Here is a 21,605-nt window from a genome sequence, read left to right on the forward strand (position 1 = left end):
ACCATCCGCAAACTTGCTTTTTCTCGATCGACCGTGGAACCGTGGGTGCGAGCTAGCATTGAAATCGATCCTCTGGTCGGTGATCGAGATCGATCGTACGTACGATGAAAGGCGAACCGGGGATTTCGAACGTTTCGAAGAGGAAGCACGTGACTTCGCTCCAGGAAATACTACTTCCATTTCTTGCGAACGATGGTGATTGAAAGGAGGAAAAATCGATTGAGAAATTGGATTAGATATAAAAATTCAGGAATTGGATTCAGCTTTAATTCCGTTAGAAAACGTGTTTGAATCGAAGTTGAAGAAACAAGAATTTTCTTACTATCGAAGATTCTTACTATCGAACGATTTCTGGTATTCAAAATTTGATCGAGGCAGTGTATAGAAAATTCTTAATTGTCGACTATTTGGGATGTTTTCTCTGTCGGATATTACAGGAAAATTCTTCGAGACAAAAATTTCGCATCCGCGATTAACGATCTTAAATACGATCGATTCTGAGTGTTAAGAAATTCTTAATGGCATAAACTTTATCAAACGTTACAAAAGTCTGTCTTGCAACGAAATACTTTAAGAGAAAAAGCTAGCATCCACGATACCACGTCGCCTCAGTCTCGAGAGTCGATCGACAAACGTAATTCGCGTGAAATCTTTAGCTTAAGCTTCGTACACATCGTCGTAATCGAACGTCAAGATAAACGAGCGAGAAGATTGAAAAAAGAAGAGGGTCCACAGGGGACGATTCGCTTGACGAGTGAAGAATAAAATCGAAACATTATGCAAAAGCGAGTCGACTATAGTCGTCGGCGGATAAAAGGGCTAATCGAATTGTAAAGCAGATGTAACTGTACTCGTAACGTTTCAAGGAACACTCTGTACATAAGCAAACCGCTCGTTCATACCGCATTTCATAGATCATCCTTTTTGCAGCCGATTTCGTACACCTTTAGAGACACATACACACGTACGTTCTACACTTACAGAGACCAAACAAATTTACACGACTGTCTAACACATAACAACAACACGAAGAATCGTTCCAAAGGATGAAAACGACGAGGCTCGTCGCGTTAATTAACGACCCGTCGATTAATACGCTCATCGTCGTGGAACGGAGATAGAAGAGATCGCACGTATGAAATTGTTACACCAGTAACATGTATACAATGATACGTTGCGCGTATACAGGGTGTAAAAGAAATATGTGCCACGATCTTATCGTATTCGGCTCGTTGTGCAACCATATCGTGGAAAATAATTAGATTTCTAGGTCTGTTTTCTTTTTCCTATTTTTAGAATATAGTATGGAAAATTTGTAACTTTGACAGTAGATGCGTTTCGCTTTGGAATCGATGGAATTTCTTATTTATTATAAACTCGTATCAAGTAATAAATTGCTACGTTTGAACAAACACTAGTTGCATGGCATTACATACAATTAGTCGATAAAAAGTTAATAAATTGATCGAAAGATTGATAAGAATGGTTTCGTTCTTTAATGAGACGATACTGGAGTTTTGTGTGTCGCTGAACAACACGCAGCAAATTCTTGAATTTTGCAGTTAGTTGGAATTTCTAGATCTATTAGCAAAATTCTTTAAATCTGCGCTTTTTTATTTGGTTTAAATAGTACGTTGAAGGAACATCATCAAACGATTCTTTTACGCCCTGCGTATACGAATACACAACTACACGATACATTCACGGACACGCGTAGAATAAATGTAAAGGGACAAAAGGAAATTCATCGTTTCTCCGAGTGTAACGCGCGCGACCATATTGTTTGATTATTGTTAAAAATCGCAGACGCTTTAATTGTTTGTTCGAATTGTTGTTGTTCATTATTGTTACCGTTGTCATTATTATCGTCGTTGGATGTCGCGTAACGTGATTACGATCACCATTCAGCCTGTCGATTTGTCCTTTTTTGCGTGCCGTTATTATTATTATAGTCATTACTTTATGATTACGACCGTGAATATTATTATTATTATTATTATTATTATTATTATTATTATTATTATTATTATTATTAACATCATCACCGTGACGATGACGATTATTATTGTAATTGAATAAAACGTTCACCACGAGAGGTATGAATATTTATCGAATCTTTCATTTCGCTTCCTACTATTATTTATTTTACTCTTCCAATCTTTTAATTCCCCATTTCCTCTTATACTTGAATATTTTGATATAATTGTCTGTTAAAAGAGATTGCTGAATAATAAATTACGAATTAGTCGTATAACATATTCGTTGAAATCTTAATCGAATATTATAAACAGATTACATATGCTACTGTAGTCTAATAATGTAATAAATGCTTTATACGCTAAATAAGAATAGTTTTCACCTGTGCTCTTCATTTGCAGAGGATAATAGAATAAAATGATATATGTATATATCGTTGGTTAAATAGATCTTACGTAAACCAACTTATTACAGAACGTAATATCTAATATTTGAGAATTACAAAAATTAATTAAGATAAAAATTAAATAGATGTATTAATAAGCGCCAGCGATCGAAATTTACCACAGATTCCTTGCTTATCACGGCACAGTAAAAGTGTGACCGGTAAAACAGACGAAACGGGAGAGTTAACGGCCGCAGTTAATTCAGAAATCTGTTTTCGAAGCTCGCTGCGTTTGCTCGTAATTACGTAATTACACATCATTCTCGCCAATTAAGCTCGAATTATCGATTTCAAGCTGATTACCAGCTAATTGCCTCCTGTTTGGAGGACCACTAGGATGACCACAGCTTATAAAACAATCGGTGATGTAATTTCGAGTTAAACGATGATAATTACGTAACTTCGAGGCCGCGTGAGTTCTTATTGATAGTTGTTAACTGTTGGTTGCAAGCCTTCTATTGTAGTAAGTGAAATGAATTTATCTCCTTTATATAAAAAAGAAAAGAAAATATCACTTTATATAAGTACAACACCAAGCCAAATCCGACTAGCATTGTTATGGCTAACTTGAGTTAACTGTAACTCGAATTTTAACTAGATCTGCACAAAATTTACCCCAGGACCCGATAAGTTGCCATTTAATAAAATCAGTGAGTTGACAAAGGGTTAAGGGTTATAGGTTAAATTTCTCTTTTATAATCTCACAATTGTTCATCAAATAGGATAATGTTAATACAATTTTAGCTTGTAATATTTATTTATTTATTTCTTATAAATTTGTTTATTATTGTTTGCAATGGTATAAAATGAAATTCCCAAGGGAACGGAATAGAGCGACAAATTGTGTTGCACATGAACTGTCTGTTTAGCTTTCGCTGCTATCTAAATAAAGAAGAACGATACAATCTAAAACGAGCTTCAAGTTGAACAATTGCCTTGCTTAATTCTACGAAATAGCGGCGGCGTGCTACAAATAAACGAAGCGTCTCGTTGGATTTAGAAATAATTGAATTCTCACGATAATGTTCGAGCCAAACGACAACTAGAAGGAACAGAGAACATGTCGAGATCAGATATCACACGACTAAAAAAATACGAAGGAAACAAGTAGAAAACACGATATATAATGCATTTTTCACAGACATTTTCTTTTGGTAAAAAGAAATGTAGCGATAAAAAAGGAAAGAAAAAGGAGAAGAACGAGAGAAATTCTGTTGGAAGCAAACATTTTTCCATTTTGTTTCAATCTTTGCTTAAATTGGATCTCAAAGCTACCTCAAAATTCGATTCGATTTCGATTGAAATTCAAATAGAAAGATCTGTCGCATATATTTTTATCTCAATTCGGATATAAATATAAAATATTTCAAAGTCGTTTCGATTTCGATTCAAAGTCAAATTAAAGATTACTCTAAAGCTATTTCAATTTCAATGAAATTTTACTGAACGATATTTCAAAGTTCCCTCGATTTAATTCAAATCTATCTATATGAAAAGAATATTTCAAATATAACGTAAACCCACTTCGATTCTTTGAAAAAGAATGCTATAATTTAGAACTTATCCGCGCCGAGCCAAGAATAAGAGTTCGTCTTTGCGAAACGGTAGGCATAAGATAAACAAGAGTTGGCGGAATGTCAAAATATCACGACGCCCACCGAGATTTTTTTTTTCGACATACATTGTCGTGATACGTATCAGTGGATGTACCAAGCTGGTCGATTGCGGGGTTGGCTTACGCAACACGGTACCTAGGGTAGACATAATGCATAATCTCGTTAGGAATCTCCAAGGGGGTTGCTGTCTAAGCTTTGTCGTAAAGCTCTGCTAAATCACTCGATCGCGTTGTGGCATAAGATATTCCGTGAAAATACGTTGTTTACCTAGAACTGGTATGTTACGTTAGTGGATAAAGTTAGGATCGATGACGACGTAGGGTGGCGGTTGTCGATACCGATGCCATTGGATGGCTGCTCGTTGTTTATTGCAAATAACACGTAAGGGAATTATTCGAGCGGATATTACATTATCACTGAGATATATTGCTCGAAGAAAGTATATTTATTAAAACTGATGGTTACAGAGGAACACCGTTTATCTAAAGTCATCAGGAAACAAATAGTTGACATAACTGGAACTCGTACGTATCGCAGGGATGAAATTGTTCCACCAGCAACATATATATACAGGGTGGTTGGTAACTGGTGCTACAAGCGGAAAGGGGGTGATTCTACGCGAAAAAAGAAGTCGAAAATATGGAATAAAAATTTTTTTTAATTTTTTTAAAAATCTACAGTCAGATCCGTTATAACGAGACGCGATAAAGTGCACGCGTACCGAGCGAAAATTCAAAGTCGATTTTCTCGAAAACAAAGCCTCGAACGAAAAATTTTTATTCCATATTTTCGACTTCTTTTTTCGCGTAGAATCACCCCCTTTCCGCTTGTACCACCAGTTACCAACCACCCTGTATAATGATACGTAAGAAGTATACAAGATGGAAGGAAACAATACGCGACGATTTTATCGAATCCGATACACTCGTTGTGTAACGATGTGGAAATAATCAGATTTCTAGGTCCCCTTCCTTTCTTTTATTTTCAGATAAAATATGTATTGATATTTCTGGAAGGTTTGTAGTGGTTTCGTTAGTCGGCATTCCAATGGAAAAGAGTTCATCACGAACGTGGCTCAAAGTAAACGATTTTTTTCTCAAAGGAGATTGCCAATCCTCGTAAAATTCCATTAAATCGGTCAAGCACCTATACTATAGACCATAAAGAATATTTTTATCTCAAAGAATATTGCACTCAAAGCGGTGGATCAATGTTGAAAGCCGCTTTCAGGTTCGAGGCATCCTTAAGACATACAAAACGTAATTTCTTTCGTTCTGCTTGGTACTATCCTTTCTGCGGGTATTTTAGTGCATTTTACCCGACAGTACAAATTGCCTGAGTATTGTGACACACTTTACTATATTCATGGTTCTGCGTTTCGTAATGAATGTTCATAGCATATTGTGAGGTCGTAGGATTATACTGTTGCAAGAGTCCTTGATGAGGTAGCAAAAATTAAATCGGTTTGAAATACGCGAATTCTCAACGAATGAAATTAAATCAGAGGAAATTTGAATAACTTGATCAGGCATGCAAATCTTTCTTGTATCTGTTTACGTCAACAAGTTCACTGCGCGGTTCATTATCTATGATAATTCTTATCTTCTTTTATCAGTCGGTGAAAGGATTTAGTGTTTTCAGATGGAATATTAATTTCATGTTAGTAGTAGTTCCATTTTAAGTTAGAAATATATTTAAATATCTTAAATTTTCGTTCATCTACTCTATACGTTGAAAAATAAAGAAAACTATGAACAGACAGACGTTACTTTTAAAAATTTATGAAAAATCCAATTCAGCAACTTGCTACCTGAAAGTCTCGTTTAACATTTTATTGAAACCTATTAATCCTGTAAGCAATTAGCAACTGTTTCTTTTTTTTATGGTTCGATCCCCCATCGTTACGGAAACGATATAGGTTTCGCTTCGATTACTATAACAATACCATATAGTGCATCGCGTTAAAAACCGAAGGAATAAAATAGGTGAGTTAAAGATCCAATTTTACTGAACTTCTCGAGAATTTGCGTATCAAACGAGCCGTGACTAGTCGCACATGTCGCTATATTTTAACAGTGCGTGCCCTAAGGGCTCTATGCCCCATTCAAGGGGTGGATCGGGGTGGAAAAGACCGCAGGGTTGCACGTGACTGCACGGCAGACCGGATGCGATTTTTTTCGTTTCACTAGAAAATTGCCCAGGAGACCGTGTGTCTAATTCGCCACGTTAATGTTACGCGATGATTGCTGCGAACCGTATGTGAAAATCGAGGCGAACACAGTAATAATATAAAAAGATATATATATATAACATAAGACGATGTATACAAGGTATAAAGGTATAAAATGATTAAAAGTTAAAAAGAATCATATCCTGATAGCAGTACCCGAGCATATGATGTCTCTTGACACAATCATTTAAATTAACTAGGTAAACAAATATATTTTGCTTTACCTTGGACTTTTAACAAGTAAATCACACGTTCCTAGACGGTCGTTTAAAGGATCTAAATATTCCATCGAAAATTTCAATATTCAATTCAAGATTTAAATATTACCAGCAAAGATAAATATTCTCAACCCAGAATATCTAAAATACTACAAAAAAGAAAGAAATCTCGCCAAATCTCCAACCCACTGAATCCTTCATATCTCAATCCTTAACCCTATTTACCACTCAACATCCAACCACATAGTCAGCGTCTACGAAATCATTTAGCCTAATAAAACAAGCAGACTTTGGCATTCACCATCAGTAAAACCTTCAACAAATAAATCACACGTTACGAGGCTATCGCTTCCAGTTTAACACATTCCTGTCAAATCTAACGTTGGCCGTCTTCACGTGGCGGCAGATGCTCGATATACTCGCTTCCTGGTTTTCATAGACGTCTAGAACCTCCTCCAGCTTGATTTACGAACAACAGGGGGGATCGATGACAACCGGTGTACATCCGTGGAAAAGAAGCTTCCTGGCACGGCGCAGATGCACGTTACGAGAACGCACGTGCCACGGACAATAGACCAATCGCATGCAGAAGAGACGCTCGACACTTTTGCTCGCTTCTTCGACAATGAGAGCAAGGACACCCTACATGTTACCTGTGAGGTAAGACAGTCGTTCAGAGGTACGTCTGGACGATGTTCAGATAACGGATGTTCCTCAGACGATATGGACATTAGAGGGGCGAAAAAGGGTGAAGATTGTATAATTTGAATTTAATGTACGAGAATTTGAGACATGGATTTATTCAGGTTTCAGTTTAATACTGTATTATAAAATAGAGTGTACCATGCTTTGTCGTTAAACTAGAATCACATGCAGACATTTCTTGTCCTACGGAAGTAATTTGAACATTTAGAATGAATAATCTTTGGCGCTTATATTGTATGGTTACATAAAACATTTTGAGTCTAAAACAGTTTGACTGTCATGATTATACGATATATACGCTTACACCAAATATTTTGTAATTTCTATACATACTTTTAGATTTGACAAGCTTTTCACAAGCTTGTTACACTTTCTTCGCGCCGTATCGGGCAGTTCGTTTTACTGGGAAATATTTTTACTCTTCACCCTAGCGTTCTCTGTTTATTCTTTCGGGGAATTCGGCTCTTCGCTTAATATAGCCATCAATTGTCGATATTCTCGTGTCATTGAAATAAAAAGAACTTTCCTTGACTCGTTAATTTTGGAACTAGCAAACTCAGATTTCTTGTTTCTGTAATTCCTAGAACAATACTAACGCTTTGGTAAAATGAACATTGCACTTTTATCGAAACAAGGGTAATTTTAACTTAAATTTAGGGAAAGACTGGTAAGAATTAGTAAGATAAAATCGAGATCGCAAGTGAATCTTTATTAACATCGATCAATTATATACGGTCGTCGATACATATGGACCAGTTTACGACAAATGTCGCCTGTGGATTGGATAGAAAAATGGTGTTGAAGGACAATGGGAACAGCTGGATCACAGATCGATCTATGCAATTGTTTAAGAATAGAAACGAGGGATTAAATGTGGGAATGGGGCCGAGGAAAATGTGGAAATTGTGATTTCGGGATAAGCTCGATGCATTGTTGCTATTCTAACACTGAATGCATTCTGCTCCAAGTATTGGGTGACGACCAGTGATTAGTCTGAACATGTGGCATAGTAGAACAAGCAGGACATTTGCGGATTACAGATTACATACGATATACATTGTCAAAGAAGTTGAAGAAAACATGAAGGCTACTATGAAAATTTTCTAGATCTTTCTAAATAAATTTTATATTTTTCTACGACAGAAAAATTCGAAAGAAACATAGGATAAATAACAAAAATCTTTAATTAAATTAGGAAACGGAAATTAAGTTACGTTCCTATATATTTCTCTATATCTAACACCATACGTTCTTCAACATGTAAAACATTCTCAACAATCTCTGTTCTGTAAAATTCTTCTTTGAAAATTCAATTTACATTCCCCAGTGTAATCCCAATCCAACAATTTCGCCCGCGAAAAGAAGAAGCAATCCGACACATGCCAAGAAAGCCCTTACAGAGGAAAACAAAGAAATTCTTTGACATCCGAGGACGTTTGCCCCATCCGTTTCAAGGAATCGAAACGAGAGGAATTGTCGCGACGCGAATCGAAAGGAGCAGCTGTCGAAATCACAAACCGATATTCCATGGAGGAAAGCAAGCTAGAGATTAAAGGGGAGGATCTGAAGAAGGGAAAGCCACCCCGGTACACTGGCGTGCCCTTCACGCGGCCGAAAAACGTGCACGTGCTGTTATAGGGTGGCCCCCTAGATCAGGGATCTCCAACCACTCGGTGCTTTCCAACCACTCGCAGAACTTTCAAATTAATTCACGTTTCCCTAATCAGGCAATTAAGAAAAAGCAAACTCATCGATGAGGAAGCACAAAGTTTCTGTTCGCCTCCATATTTACTTTCGTTGGGGGATGATTTATATAAGGAGTATATTTAAGCAACAATCCTTGCTACAATAGGTTACATTAAGTTTTGAAAGTTGGAGATCGCTGTACAATCGAAGGTTAGACTGCTAAGGGTAGAAGTAGAGGGCGGGTTGTTCGTGTGATTCGCAGCTTGCATTATTAATTTCGAATACTTTAATTTACTCCTTTGCTGAGTATTTGTAGACGTTGTGGTTATTATTATATTTACTGTCGCAAACTAATATACTTTACCTCAATAAAATTTTCGATCGGAAACTTTCCTAAGATTGCAAAATTCTCATATGAACTCTTCCATGCAACACGTAATCTGCCCATCTTGCTTAAAATAGTTCCTTTTTATCTTTTAGTCATCTTCGTTTTTCTTCGATCTAAAGCACGCAATCGTTATTTCATACTACTTTTATAAGATAACTTAGAACCGTATTTAAAAGATTAAAGAAAACACGGAAGATTTCAAATACTTGGGCATATCTTAAAAATGAAAAATACTAGACAAGACGTCTTATCCAAGAAGTAGAGTAACAGTTCCAAACATTTGCTCTTAATATATAATATAATATATATAATACAATATATATGAGATATATTTATTTAAACAGCCTGATGATAAATTTGTATAAAATAATTCAACCGTCCGCCAACGTTACATCGCTTGAAACTTTTTGAATTCTCGTTAAGTTCTTCATCTTTAAACTTTTAATCATTTTCAACCCGAAGGCACTTACTAACAGCTTCGAGTGGCAAGCTGGCGGGGGACGCCGGCTTCCGGGGGTAGCATGGACGCCAATGGCTCATAGGATTCGCAGTTTAGGCTGTCAATGTTAGAGAACGGACTGACAGTACACGCTGCTTCGTAGCACACGACGACGAATGGTCGGCAGGAGCGGGCCTCTTCGGTGCGTGTGTTTCTTCAGTGTCGGGCAAGACGCCAAACACCGCGTTCGTTTTATTCGTTTACACGCGGCCATCCAAGTTTTTTCCCTCGATCGACGACAAATCGAAAGTACGGCGGACTTCGATTATCCATAGAAACACGAAAACATCTCGTTCATTACGACAAACACCATCAACTTATTTCAACTTTTTATTTCTTCCTTTTTTTCACCTCAACCGACCCTGCGATTTATGTGTAAAATTAAACTCGGTCTTTTACTGGATTTTTCTCATTGCAGAGGATAACTAAAGTATGAAAATAAAGAATATGTGTAATGGAAAATACATGTGTAAAATGTAATATATAAAATAAAATATTTAAAATAAACATATAAAATGTGGAAAATACAAAATAAGCGGAAGTTGAAGAGTTCTAAGTGTCGTAGCGTTCGTTCGAACTTTTCACCCCTTTTTCAGACCCAGTTTTTACATTCGGTAAGACGAGTCGTTTATCATCTGTGATCTTTGAGTGGAAAAAACGAACTGTGAGAAGAGTGTTCATGAATCAGATGCTGTTGCTTTATCTCTCGCGAGTTTCGAGGATACGTAAGGTGATTTTTTGAATTTCTTTGGTGTGGCGCGAAGGCAGACTATCATGTGGACTGCGAGGCAGAGATAGCGAAAGAGCGTACTGGGATTTTGATGAATGGCTCCAGCAGCTTTTCGCACTGATTTATCGCGACGAAACGTGCCGACAGAGCTTTGGAAACTTCTTCTGCCTGTTGCAAAGCTAGATAGTATTGCGTAGTGAAAATTTATGCCACTCGAAGGAACTCCAATATCGGCGAGATGATTAGGATAAAAGGAAGGATGATTTAACATTATCAGGAACTATAATTCGCCATGTGATTCATTGATATTAAGAGGGAAATTGTTGGCAATAGGTGAATGCAGAATGTATTTGTTTAAGATGGAAAGACTGCTGGTGATAGCGAAAAAAGAACAGCGAATGTTGGTCGACAGCGGCTGATAAATCGAAATTAGAAAAACGAGATCGATGCCAGTCTTTGATTGATCGATCTGCGCCTTTGGACGATTGTTCATTGAAAAATTGTATGTAGGAAATTTTTTAAATAATTAACAAGTTGGTTGTGATTCTATAAAAATCAATTGGCAAAAATAATTCGTTCAAAAAGAACTAAAAAAAAAAAAAAAAGGAAGAAAGAAAAAAGAAATTGGAGAATTGGATATCGTATTTTTGAGAGGAATTTATAGAATATATGAAAGCAAATTACTAATATATTTTCTTACAAGAAATATACGGAACAAAGAAAATATTTAACGAATAAAATATCTGTCGGTGTATTTTTGTAAAGCAACTCCCAAAGGATTCGAATAAATATCGTAAGTAAGATTTCTTTCGTTGCCGTCAATATCTGACAGACTAATAATGCACATCGGAGTATAAAATCTAAGAATTTACCACAGGAACTCCTGAATGTTTACGAACTACTTCGAAGAAGATTTAAGAGCTTAGAGTGATATCGAGTAGTACTAATTCAAAAATAGTCGAGCATTCGGTTCGGTCTTCCAGAACCATTCTAACATCATCAGCACGTTCCCGAAATAAAACAGAAACAACGTCATTCACTTCGAAACTGACCAACAGCATAAATATAACAATCTTCAATTATCCAGATCTTCGCTATTCAAAATATTTCGCTGAATCACACAAACAGCTTTTCAAATACACAGAGTGCCATTTGAAGAATAGTCAAACTTCTCGAAAATCTCTTAATTGAGCAGAATTTTCTATTTTATCCCTAAATGACTAATTTCCATGTTAAAATTAAAAAAAAAAAACATTTGCTCTAAACTAGAATTTTCTATCTTACCGCAAGGGGGAAATTTTCTATTTTACATTAATCAGAAGAAAATTCTCCAAGAGAATTCTAAAATTTAAAGAAAAGAAGGAAAAGATAATCCTAGAAAAATAGACGAAATATACGTATACTAAATATTTAGCGATCGATCGATATCAAACAAAACGTACAAGAATTTATGACTGAAAATCGAACGCGTTTTCCCGATACTATCCTAATCCGTGTCCTTGGACGATGAGCATACAGCGTTGTGTAGAAACCTAGTACTTGGCCATGGCCGATTAATCGTGCACCAGGGTGTGCGTCTTCGTTGTGGCAACAAACCTGGAGATACCAGGAGGCGAGCACGGGGGCCGAAAATAAAAGAGAGCTACGATCTTCATCGAGAAATAATCGTACCTCTTCAGTCTTCCCAGACTTATCCGACTTACTGGCCGCATTCCCACGAGAATCCTTTGAAAATTTATCGGCTTCGATGAACAGGAGACAGAATAACAGCTCTAGACGTTACTAGTAAGTTCTACTTGTAAATCAATCTTACTTTTACGATAAGAGTAGTGAGGATTGTAGATAGAGCAGTGTGTAGCTTATGGAGATTAATGTATAGCTTGTGGATAAGATTTAGAAGATTAGAAAGAACTTTTTTTTATGTGATACAGAATTGGACATGTTTGTACAGATGGTAGATGCGAGTAGGTTAATTAATTTAACGTAGCCGGGAACGGATTTATTAAAGTCAAAGAAAGATCATTATCTCTCATTTTGTTGAAAAAAAGAGAAACAATGAGCAGAATATATACCATTACTCAAAAATATATAGACATTAATTTGTTTATGACGGATAAAATTTGCTTTTGAGAGTGAATTACGACTGATAAACGATCGTCCTAGGTTTTTCTATTTGTAATTTTGTAACTAATTTACATTCTGTCGCAAACGACTACGAGAAAAGATGTCATTTAATTCTGGGACACCCTGTACAGTGTCAAAAGAGGTTCACAGAATTTGCAAAGCGGAATAAGAATTTCTCAGGGTAAAAAGACTACTTGCTACTATTTATCTCTGCACCACTTCTATGTAACATTCTCTAGAGCCTCGTTTCACCAGAATTCAGCCTACATTCCGCCCTAAAGCTTCTTCCCACACCCTTCACACTTTGTTCTATGTTTCTCACAGGCTCGACGGAAAGAAAACAGAAAAGAGTGTCGTTGACCCGAGCCATAAAGTGGTCCTCGAGTGTCCGAGCGCGGTTTCGAGGAGCAAAAGAGCCGCTGGCTGGTCATATCAGAGGCAGAAACAAGAAACAGAAGGAAATTGGTCCACGTTATCGACGCACTTGATTCCTTCGCCGTCTCGAGGAGGCTAATTTTAAGATCATCTCGAGAGTGAAGGAGGACTACTTCGACCTCTGTGATGATCAACGGCCATGGCGCCAGGAGCAACGACCCTGACGAGTCTTCTGTTGCTGTTGATGACGGTGACGAGATGCTCGTTGACGAAAAGTTTACTCGCGAGCACACACACGCCATTCGCCAAGACTCTGACAGGCGTCAGGTTAGCGGGTGGTTACATGGAAGTGGTCCAGGAAGATTATTGCTCGCATGGTGCTGTTCGACTGACCTGCAGGTCTCTCAAGGCGTTCATCTTCGTCCTGGAAGCGGAGTATCTGTCGAATCTTACGCACGTTTGCGGATACGATGTGCAGAAGTTGATGGAGAAGAAAGTGTACAGGACTCGAGGTAGCAGTATGTCGTTCAAGAAGAAAGAGCTGAAGGGAAATTATATCGATGATATTGAGGATGAACAATTCAGGGTGGTAGATATTAGGCAGTCATTGAACAGGAGGTATGTCATGTAGTTTGTTATGTGTAAATTAACTTTTACTCTGTATATGTTTTTGTGATACCCTTATTTACGTATTTACACGGTTTTCTAATGGACGAAAGTATTCAAAAAGATCCGAAAGAATTCGTATTGCATCTTTGAACATTTTGAATTATGACTATTTCTTTCGCTATATCCGTAAGAATATAAATTTATTTACACAACGTAGTTTAATTATGAGGAAATAAAGTAAACGAGTGAAGGTGGAGGAGAAATAAATTCCTGATTTCTCGGTATCAACATTGATCGATGTAGCTCGAGATCGTGTATTCTGAAGTTTTGTGGGTTCACTACAAGCCACTGCTTTCGCTTTTCATCGCATTTCCATACAATATAACCGTCTCCGGTAATACGAGTCACCCACTAGGCATCCGCAAAGAAAGGAAGGAGCAAAGAATATTCGGTTTGGGTTAGGTTACTGGACTGTAAACCACAGAACTAGCAAGTCATTCCTGCCACGTAAATACAGAGTAGCTATAGAAACAATTTTTCTCCAGGTAGAAGTATAAATTCAATTCATATGATTGAGAGAAGTAGGTATTTTCGTATGCAAAGACCCGCCAAAAGTAACAGCAGACTTAGACAGGTCTCCACTCTACTTTTGCAAGAAACAGTTTTTTTTCTTCCTCTGCTCCCCCCCCCCTCTCTCTCTCTCTCCTTGAAATTTTCTTCTTTGTAATCGTATGTGCCACGAGGGAAGCGTGTTTTCAAGGGTGGAACGAAATCTCGGCACGCAAAATTGCCGTTTGATGTGCGCCAGCAAAGCGTACGTGAAGTTTTAATTGCCTTTTGAGCGACGTTCGATGCCCGACGAAGGAGAAATCGTTTCCAGGAGAGTACATCGCGCGTCAGGAGCACAGCTCGATGAACTTTGTAAATAAGGGGTTGCAGCCACGAACTAGAGGGAGCATACTACCCTCTCTTCCTCTTTAGGTTCGAGTTTCCGGCGTCTTCTCGTTCGCCAACTGATTTTGTCACTGCTTATTTCATTGCAGAAGTGCCATTTTGAACGAATATGTAAACATTTCAAATAATTTAAAGAACGTTCTTTTACAATTAGAGAAACTCCCAGTATGGGACCATTCATCGGACACTTAAAAAACGCTTGAATACACAGTCACAAATTTCTCTGCTATTTTCATGGAAAATCTGTCAAGCATTGCACTATAAAACGTTTTACTTTAGAATGAAATATCACTCATTTCGAGTGAACGCGCTTCAAACTCATTTTGATATCGAAAACGTGACGATGAAAGAGTCGCGAGCCGAAAAGGTTAGCAACGCTGAAAAATTCAAAGGGATTCCTCGCGTGGGTGGCGCATGAAACGTTATTTCCCTTTTATTTCCGGCAAAGGGGAGCGAAGCGATAAAATCGACAAAAAGAGAGGGTAAATCACCTCCAAGGGTAAAAGGGGTGAGAATCGACCCTATATGGCCATTGTTTTATGCAGCCAGGCCGCTTTCGATCCCCTGCGCAACAATCATCTCGATCTGAAAACAATCGCGATTTCTCCTTTGTCCGGTCAAACGCAGGCTGCTCGCGCTTTTGACACCCGGTACACACCCCCTAATGACCGACGTCGCTTATTTAATAGACGACACTGCACCGAGAAATCGATACAATCTGCGCTGCGCCGTTTGCAGTACGGATATTTATTGGCATGCGTGTTTGAAATTGCGAAATTGAACTTCCTGATCCGTTGATCCGCGACAACATTTGATAAATTCGGTGCATTTCTCCGGATATTATTACAGCAAGAAAATACTACAAGAAGAAAAGAGAAATTTTAATATAGAATTTGGGATTTGAATATTTCTAAAGTTGAAATAAGGAATACAAATTTGAGAATTTGAAAAAAAATTTTAATTTGAAATTTCAGATCTTGAATTCGTAATCCGAAGAGTTTAGACATGAACGTATGTTTAGACGAAATATATTTTTTAACGAAAGATTTTTGTTTTCATACTTTAGATGTTCCGGACAAAAACATTGTCGTTACAACCTCACCACCGAACAACCAGGTGCTGTTTACTGGAATCCTGCCACTTTGCAGTTAAAGTACGCGTGCATTCCTGGTAAGTACTTCCAAAAATTAAATTAACACATACATAGGCATGAACAAAGCAATAATCCTTTCAAAGTAATATGTAATATCTCCACGCTCTGAATAGCTCTATAGAACTTATCGCACGAGAAGCAGGAAGCACCTGCATTCCGGTTTCTGTTTCTCACGTGTATATTACCTTCCTGCTCATAGAACATAGACAATCGATTGTCAGTCACGTTCAATCGATAATCTTCAATCTTGATAATCCAGAAAAATATACCATCTTTAGATGGAAGCTAAAGAATGAATGCTATGTCACGTACGATACGTTCATTTTTTTGTATCTTTCAAAACCATTTGTTATCCACGAACTTCGTGAAAATTAATTTCTAAGTCATTTATAATAAGAAAATATTCTGCTTATCCGAGTAAAAGTTTCTCAATTTTCTCATTTTTGTATGATGTAATTTCCCACCAAAAATTACGTATGTAAACAAATTTTCCTTTTCTTCAAGGTCACATAAAACTTGTCAATAAATAAAATTCGTGCATTTGTGCTAAAATAAATTTCCCTTTTATTTCTTTTCAACGTCGCGTACCGTTTCCTATAATTTTCTAAAACATTCCGAGACTTATACAGAACACGTGATGCATTCAATGCAATTCCAACCTTCGATTTCAAAAGATTAAAACTTTCGCCCAAAAGTTTCATAATAGCCAACAATCCGCTTGGAACATGACAACGTCTCATAATGAATGGTATGTGGCGCGCGACAAAAGGTAGAAATTCCTGAAGGACACGCTAATCCCACGTTTCTATGCAACTGCGCGTACCCTGAGTTCGTAATATACGCGAAAAAGGATCATTGAGTACAGAACGAAGGTCCTTGTATCCCTCGCGAATTACAGTCGTTGAGCACCTTTTCAATCGTACCAGCTTTCTACTTCAACTTTATAACGATCCTTCCACGATTAGCTACAATAGTATTATATACGGTAAAAGCATCAACAATTATTAAAAATGAAAAACTAGAATTTTTTATATCAGAATCAAATACACCTGGAAACGTAGCCTTTAGTTATAGGGTAAATTAAATATTCTTTGCATTACTTATGTACTGTTGCATATATCGTCAAAATTACTGTGAACCATTTTATCCTACACTGTGACAAATTCTCCACTATTACTCTTAATATGATAAAGAAGTTATAAACAAACTACTATAAATAAACTATTTTCAACCGTCAACGAATTTCTAATGACCTATTATAGCAGCTGATGCAGATGTGGACGATCACTTGCAAGGGAAAAAATTGGAAGATAAATAAGCTGCACATTGACTGTGTTACAAAAGAATCTATGGTTTCATGATCGAAAGATAAAGTTACACGGTCGTGTTTCTGCGTCATAAATTACTCCTAACACACAAAGAATAATATACGCGCTTCGTCTCTATTACTACACTAACACTACTACAGTACAACAGTAAAAAAATTACTGCTTATAAAATCACAATTCACGACAGAAACGCTGATTATAAAAACTAAACCCCATGTCAAAAATACATGTCACGTAATTCACATCTTCAACGCGAAGACGTGAAACTTCTAGTTCGATAAAACAGCAATTTTACCCTTTCGAAAGAATAAAAGCTCGAAAAGAACGAAATTACGAGACAACGAGCACCTTCTTCACGGTGGGAAAGGTGGGAAGGGCCAGGCCACCCCTTCGACGCCCTACAACCGGTATCAACCCCCTCCAGGTGTAGATATTCTCCGGTCGGTTCGCCCCTCCGTTGAAAAGTGGGGCAAGGACACCCTCGGTCAGACCGAACGTCGCACAATGGTGGCCAGAGTCACACTCAAAATCGACAAATGGACCGAAACGAATGCAGATGTTGATCCGCGTCCTTCTGCCGGTAAAAGTGTCGTCATTTCGTGTCTCTATAACTAACAATGCTCCCAGAAACTCGATGGTTGGTGGCTGGCAATTCAATTGAGTCGAATCGAATGGGAGAAAGTAGGGTTTCCTCGTGTTAAAGCTTTCCTTCCTCGTTCATATATTAGGGAAGAAACTTAATTTTCTTTCCACCCTCGGTGAAACAGCTAAATCGTAAAAAAGGAATATATATGGTTGTACATACATCGACAGTATGTTGTTCAGTTTTTCTTTTATTCTTTAGATATATCAGCTTGAATTTATACGATTTTTGGCGGTTGTTTCAGAGGCTGCCGTGAAGAAATATTGCAACGAGGAGCTGAAGGTGGTCCCTGGCGAGGGTGGTTTCATAAATTCACCGGGTTATCCGCTCTACTACCTCGGTGAAAATACGTGCGGCTGGACCTTCAGGTCGGCTCCTGGGCACAGGATAGTCCTGACGCTTCACGACCTGAATATCCGGGGTGAGTATCGATCCCAATGAGCTTCCCTCGCTACTCTTCTGACCCTCCGATTAACTCATATGGATCTTGTATGGAATTGATTACGAAATCACGAGCTGTGACGATATATTTTGCCAAGGGAAATAAACGAGCTTCGAGAACGCATTAGTATTTAATCGGCATTTAAGAAGATCAAAATACGTGCTTGAGATATAAGCTTTATATCTGTGAAATTTAATCTTTTAATCTTCTTTTCTGTTTTATTTGGGATTCGTATGAAGAAGCTAAATTTCAAATTTAGATTAGGGATTGAAACTGAAAGAAGAACTGTGAAAAAACTTCCGTTAAATTATTATGTATTGTACTGCACAATGTTATTGCAATATTTTTTATAATATGAATAACGAAAGAAGATAATTAAAAATATAAGCTTGTATTTGGATAAAGGATGGTGAAAAATATGAGCAATAAAATGTTCTAACTGTTTCAGAACCTGAATCGGATGGAAGTTGCGTAGACATTCTAAGGGTGCGGGAAAAAGGAAAAACGTTGTTCGAGAATTGCGGTACCGCGGCTGGCGTCAAGGTCATCTCAAATTCGAATGTAGTTACCCTCGACCTTGTCGCCACGAAGAAGCTATACACGGCACGAGGATTCTTCTTGCAATATCAAGGTCGGTCTAACCTTATGAGCACATCGGTAATGTGCTTCTTTTATCTATTTTCTTTTTGCTTGAAATCAAACCTCTCTGAGAAGGATGGAACGCGATACGCATAAACGTTCACAATTACGCAAGGAATCTCTCATCCAGAAATAATGTTGACGAGTCTACTTGTTAACACGCGTCGGCTACCTTCGCGTTTTGCTTGACTAATCTTTGTTCTTCATTAAGTACTATATTTTAATATGATTTATATTATCATACATATTATCGAGATTCTAAATACAGAGTCCTTCGTTAAAATGTATTATTTACTGTTTGTAAATATTTACTTGCATCGTATAATTTTACGCTCATCCGTTGTCAATTACTATAGCAATCTTGTATAGAGTATAATCTCCATGTTTGCTTTCAGCTACATAAATAATATAAATACAATAACAGTACATGATTAAAATCATAAAACATAGTCGTCAAGATGTTAACATATCAATTAATTATCATTTGACACGATGACTAGAGACAGCAACTCTATAGATTGGTGATAATAAATGTTTTAGTGCTAGCCTGTCCAGATGTCTCAGCACCCAACGGAAGTTACGTATTGAATGGTACTTTGACTACGAAAACCTTTTTGTGCAAATTCGGCACCGTATTCCCTGACAGCAAAGAAAGAACAAGGATACTGGAGTGCAAGAACGGCAAGTGGAATGAGAGTGTCATCAATATGCCGAGTTGCATAGGTAACCGCGATTCCCTTTTTATCAACGTATCTTTGCTTGCATGTAGCATACCGTTAACTTAGGAAATTAATGCGATACATCTAGCTAACTATATGCAAATAATTTCTATATATTGCATAATTTAAGAGTTTAATATTATATGTGGTTCATGGAAGTTGAATCATCCCCTAGTAACACATCTTAATTAATATCAGAATTTAATCAGGACGTCGACCTAAAAAGCCACTAGAGAATTATTTACAAATTTCTCATAATTATATATATATATGTTATAACTAATTCCACTAAATTATTAGTTAAAAGAAAAACATGTAGGATAAGATCGACAACAATTTTGTGTGTACTTTTCATAACAGTTTAAGCTATGTAAACTGTAAACCAATTCCAACATAACTCTGAGAAAATATCGAATCACCTTCCATTTACCAATATCCACTATTGACCAAACAGTAAGCCGATGTTAATGCCTTCGTAAAAAAAAATATGAACAATTTATGGCGGTCATGGCGCTCGAATCGCTAGCTACGTCCCTCACGGGCCTCCCGGGAACCCATGGCTGCCCATTGCTTTCGAAAGGTGAAGCTTGTGGTGGGGGATATCGTGGTGAACGGCGGGGACATAGGAAGAGGGGTTGACGGTGCGCGGGAGACGGGGCGGGAAGAAAGAAAAAGACGGAGGGAAAGAATCTTAGGGCGGAGAAGTATTCGTGAAGGCACCATACATCGGTAGCGTCGCGCACGTAACGACGCCAGTCGTCTCGACGCCACGTGTCTCCTCGAAAAAATCGCTTGAAAACCAATTTCCTGTGCGAACAAACTCGATCGTGTTTTTCGGTCGAATTATATTTTCACTCAATTCATCGTTGCTCGATTGACCAGTGATATCGATCTGGAAACACTGATATTTGCGAAACGACAACGAAGAAGAGAGTAACACGCATTCAACCATTTTTACGTCATTTCAACACTAGCAGGTAATTTTTTAGTAAACTTTTATAGAATAGATACCTTTTATCGTGTTTTTTTTAACTTTATTTAATGGCGTATTTTGTGGAAATTATTTATCGTTTCCCGGAAACCGCGAGTTACGAACGAAAAACATAAACCCAATGATAAAGCACACTCCGACACAATAAATCAACGTCCAAAGACCTATCAGTATTTCTTTGCTATCGTTTTTATTTTCCTATGTTCGTTTCTCGCGATTGACAGCAAACCAAAATTTCGCGTTCGAGTGAATAAAAGATGCTATATGTATACGCGGGATCAGATCCATCTTCCGCTCGAACTTTCGTAGCCGAGCGGAAATGTGAATTAATTAACGGCACCCCAGGTCTTTCTTCACGCTGCCAACCGGGTCTTTAAAACGTGATGCGTTCAGCGGATTATTAATTATTACCCTCATGTTCTCTCGCTGACGGGACACCTCCTTATTCTCGAGTAAACCTCTTCAAATTTACACTTCTGCTGACGTCGCCATAAATTTGAGAATCGTATTACACATACTTGTAGAAATATGGAATTCTCTATTAAATAATTATGTATGTTCATCCATTCTTCGTTTTATAGATAAAATAACGAATTGAAAATCACAGTGATGTATTTATATCAATTTATCTAAACTTAGTTAAAAATAAAATTTGATTTTATACTAGTTCCTAAATTCTCAGAATTTCAGATCTAAAATTCTAGATTTTCATTTTTACTAATTATCCAAATTGTTTAAACCCTAAATTTCTCGGATTTAAATATTTTATTCCTGACATAACTTTTTATAAAACGAAAAAGGACTTCAATCTGATCTAGCCTTTTATCATCAACACTAACGGTTGTATAAACATTGATATTTACCTTCTATCTGAAACTTTTCGTAATCGCGTGATTGGCGCACGCGTTATCGACCCGACACGGCTTCCTCCCGAAAATCGACCGATCTCAGTGACGATACACTACCGTTAATTCGGCTGGTCGCCGCTGAATGAGAACAAGTTCGCTGTTGAACAGCTGCGAGCTAAAAGAAAAGTTCTGCGTGTAAAAAAAGATTGCCTGAACCTTTTCGGTAGCTTTTCACGGCTCTCGAACAAAGGAGATCGGGAAGAATGTGTCTGTCCAATGTTCTTTT

General features: G+C 37.5%; 1 protein-coding gene and 1 long non-coding RNA gene across 3 annotated transcripts in view; one reads left to right on the forward strand and one right to left on the reverse strand.

The window, feature by feature from the left end:
* Positions 1 to 206: 206 nt before the first annotated feature.
* Positions 207 to 17,589, reverse strand: LOC117206276. Its single transcript, XR_004487371.1, has 3 exons — positions 17,580 to 17,589; positions 14,567 to 14,571; positions 207 to 317 (listed from the first exon to the last, which is right to left on the reverse strand). It is a non-coding gene; the product is annotated as an uncharacterized LOC117206276 (long non-coding RNA).
* The window catches only part of LOC117206271, a 31,900-nt gene continuing 19,998 nt past the window's right edge, over positions 9,704 to 21,605 (forward strand). Inside the window, exons 1-7 of one of the 2 annotated variants that reach the window (XR_004487369.1) lie at positions 9,704 to 12,279; positions 12,943 to 13,611; positions 15,623 to 15,726; positions 17,925 to 18,101; positions 18,571 to 18,753; positions 19,302 to 19,484; positions 20,007 to 20,457. Coding sequence is in view for 1 of the 2 variants with exons in the window: in XM_033445452.1 (XP_033301343.1) it covers positions 13,193 to 13,611; positions 15,623 to 15,726; positions 17,925 to 18,101; positions 18,571 to 18,753; positions 19,302 to 19,484 (1,066 nt within the window). In the remaining variant the exon portion in view is untranslated. The remainder of the gene's footprint in view (positions 12,280 to 12,942; positions 13,612 to 15,622; positions 15,727 to 17,924; positions 18,102 to 18,570; positions 18,754 to 19,301; positions 19,485 to 20,006; positions 20,458 to 21,605) is intronic. The other variant, XM_033445452.1, reaches the window with a different exon arrangement.

Source organism: Bombus bifarius, unplaced genomic scaffold (assembly GCF_011952205.1).
Source record: "Bombus bifarius isolate JDL3187 unplaced genomic scaffold, Bbif_JDL3187 scf7180000008000, whole genome shotgun sequence".
NCBI classification, from domain to species: domain Eukaryota; kingdom Metazoa; phylum Arthropoda; class Insecta; order Hymenoptera; family Apidae; genus Bombus; species Bombus bifarius.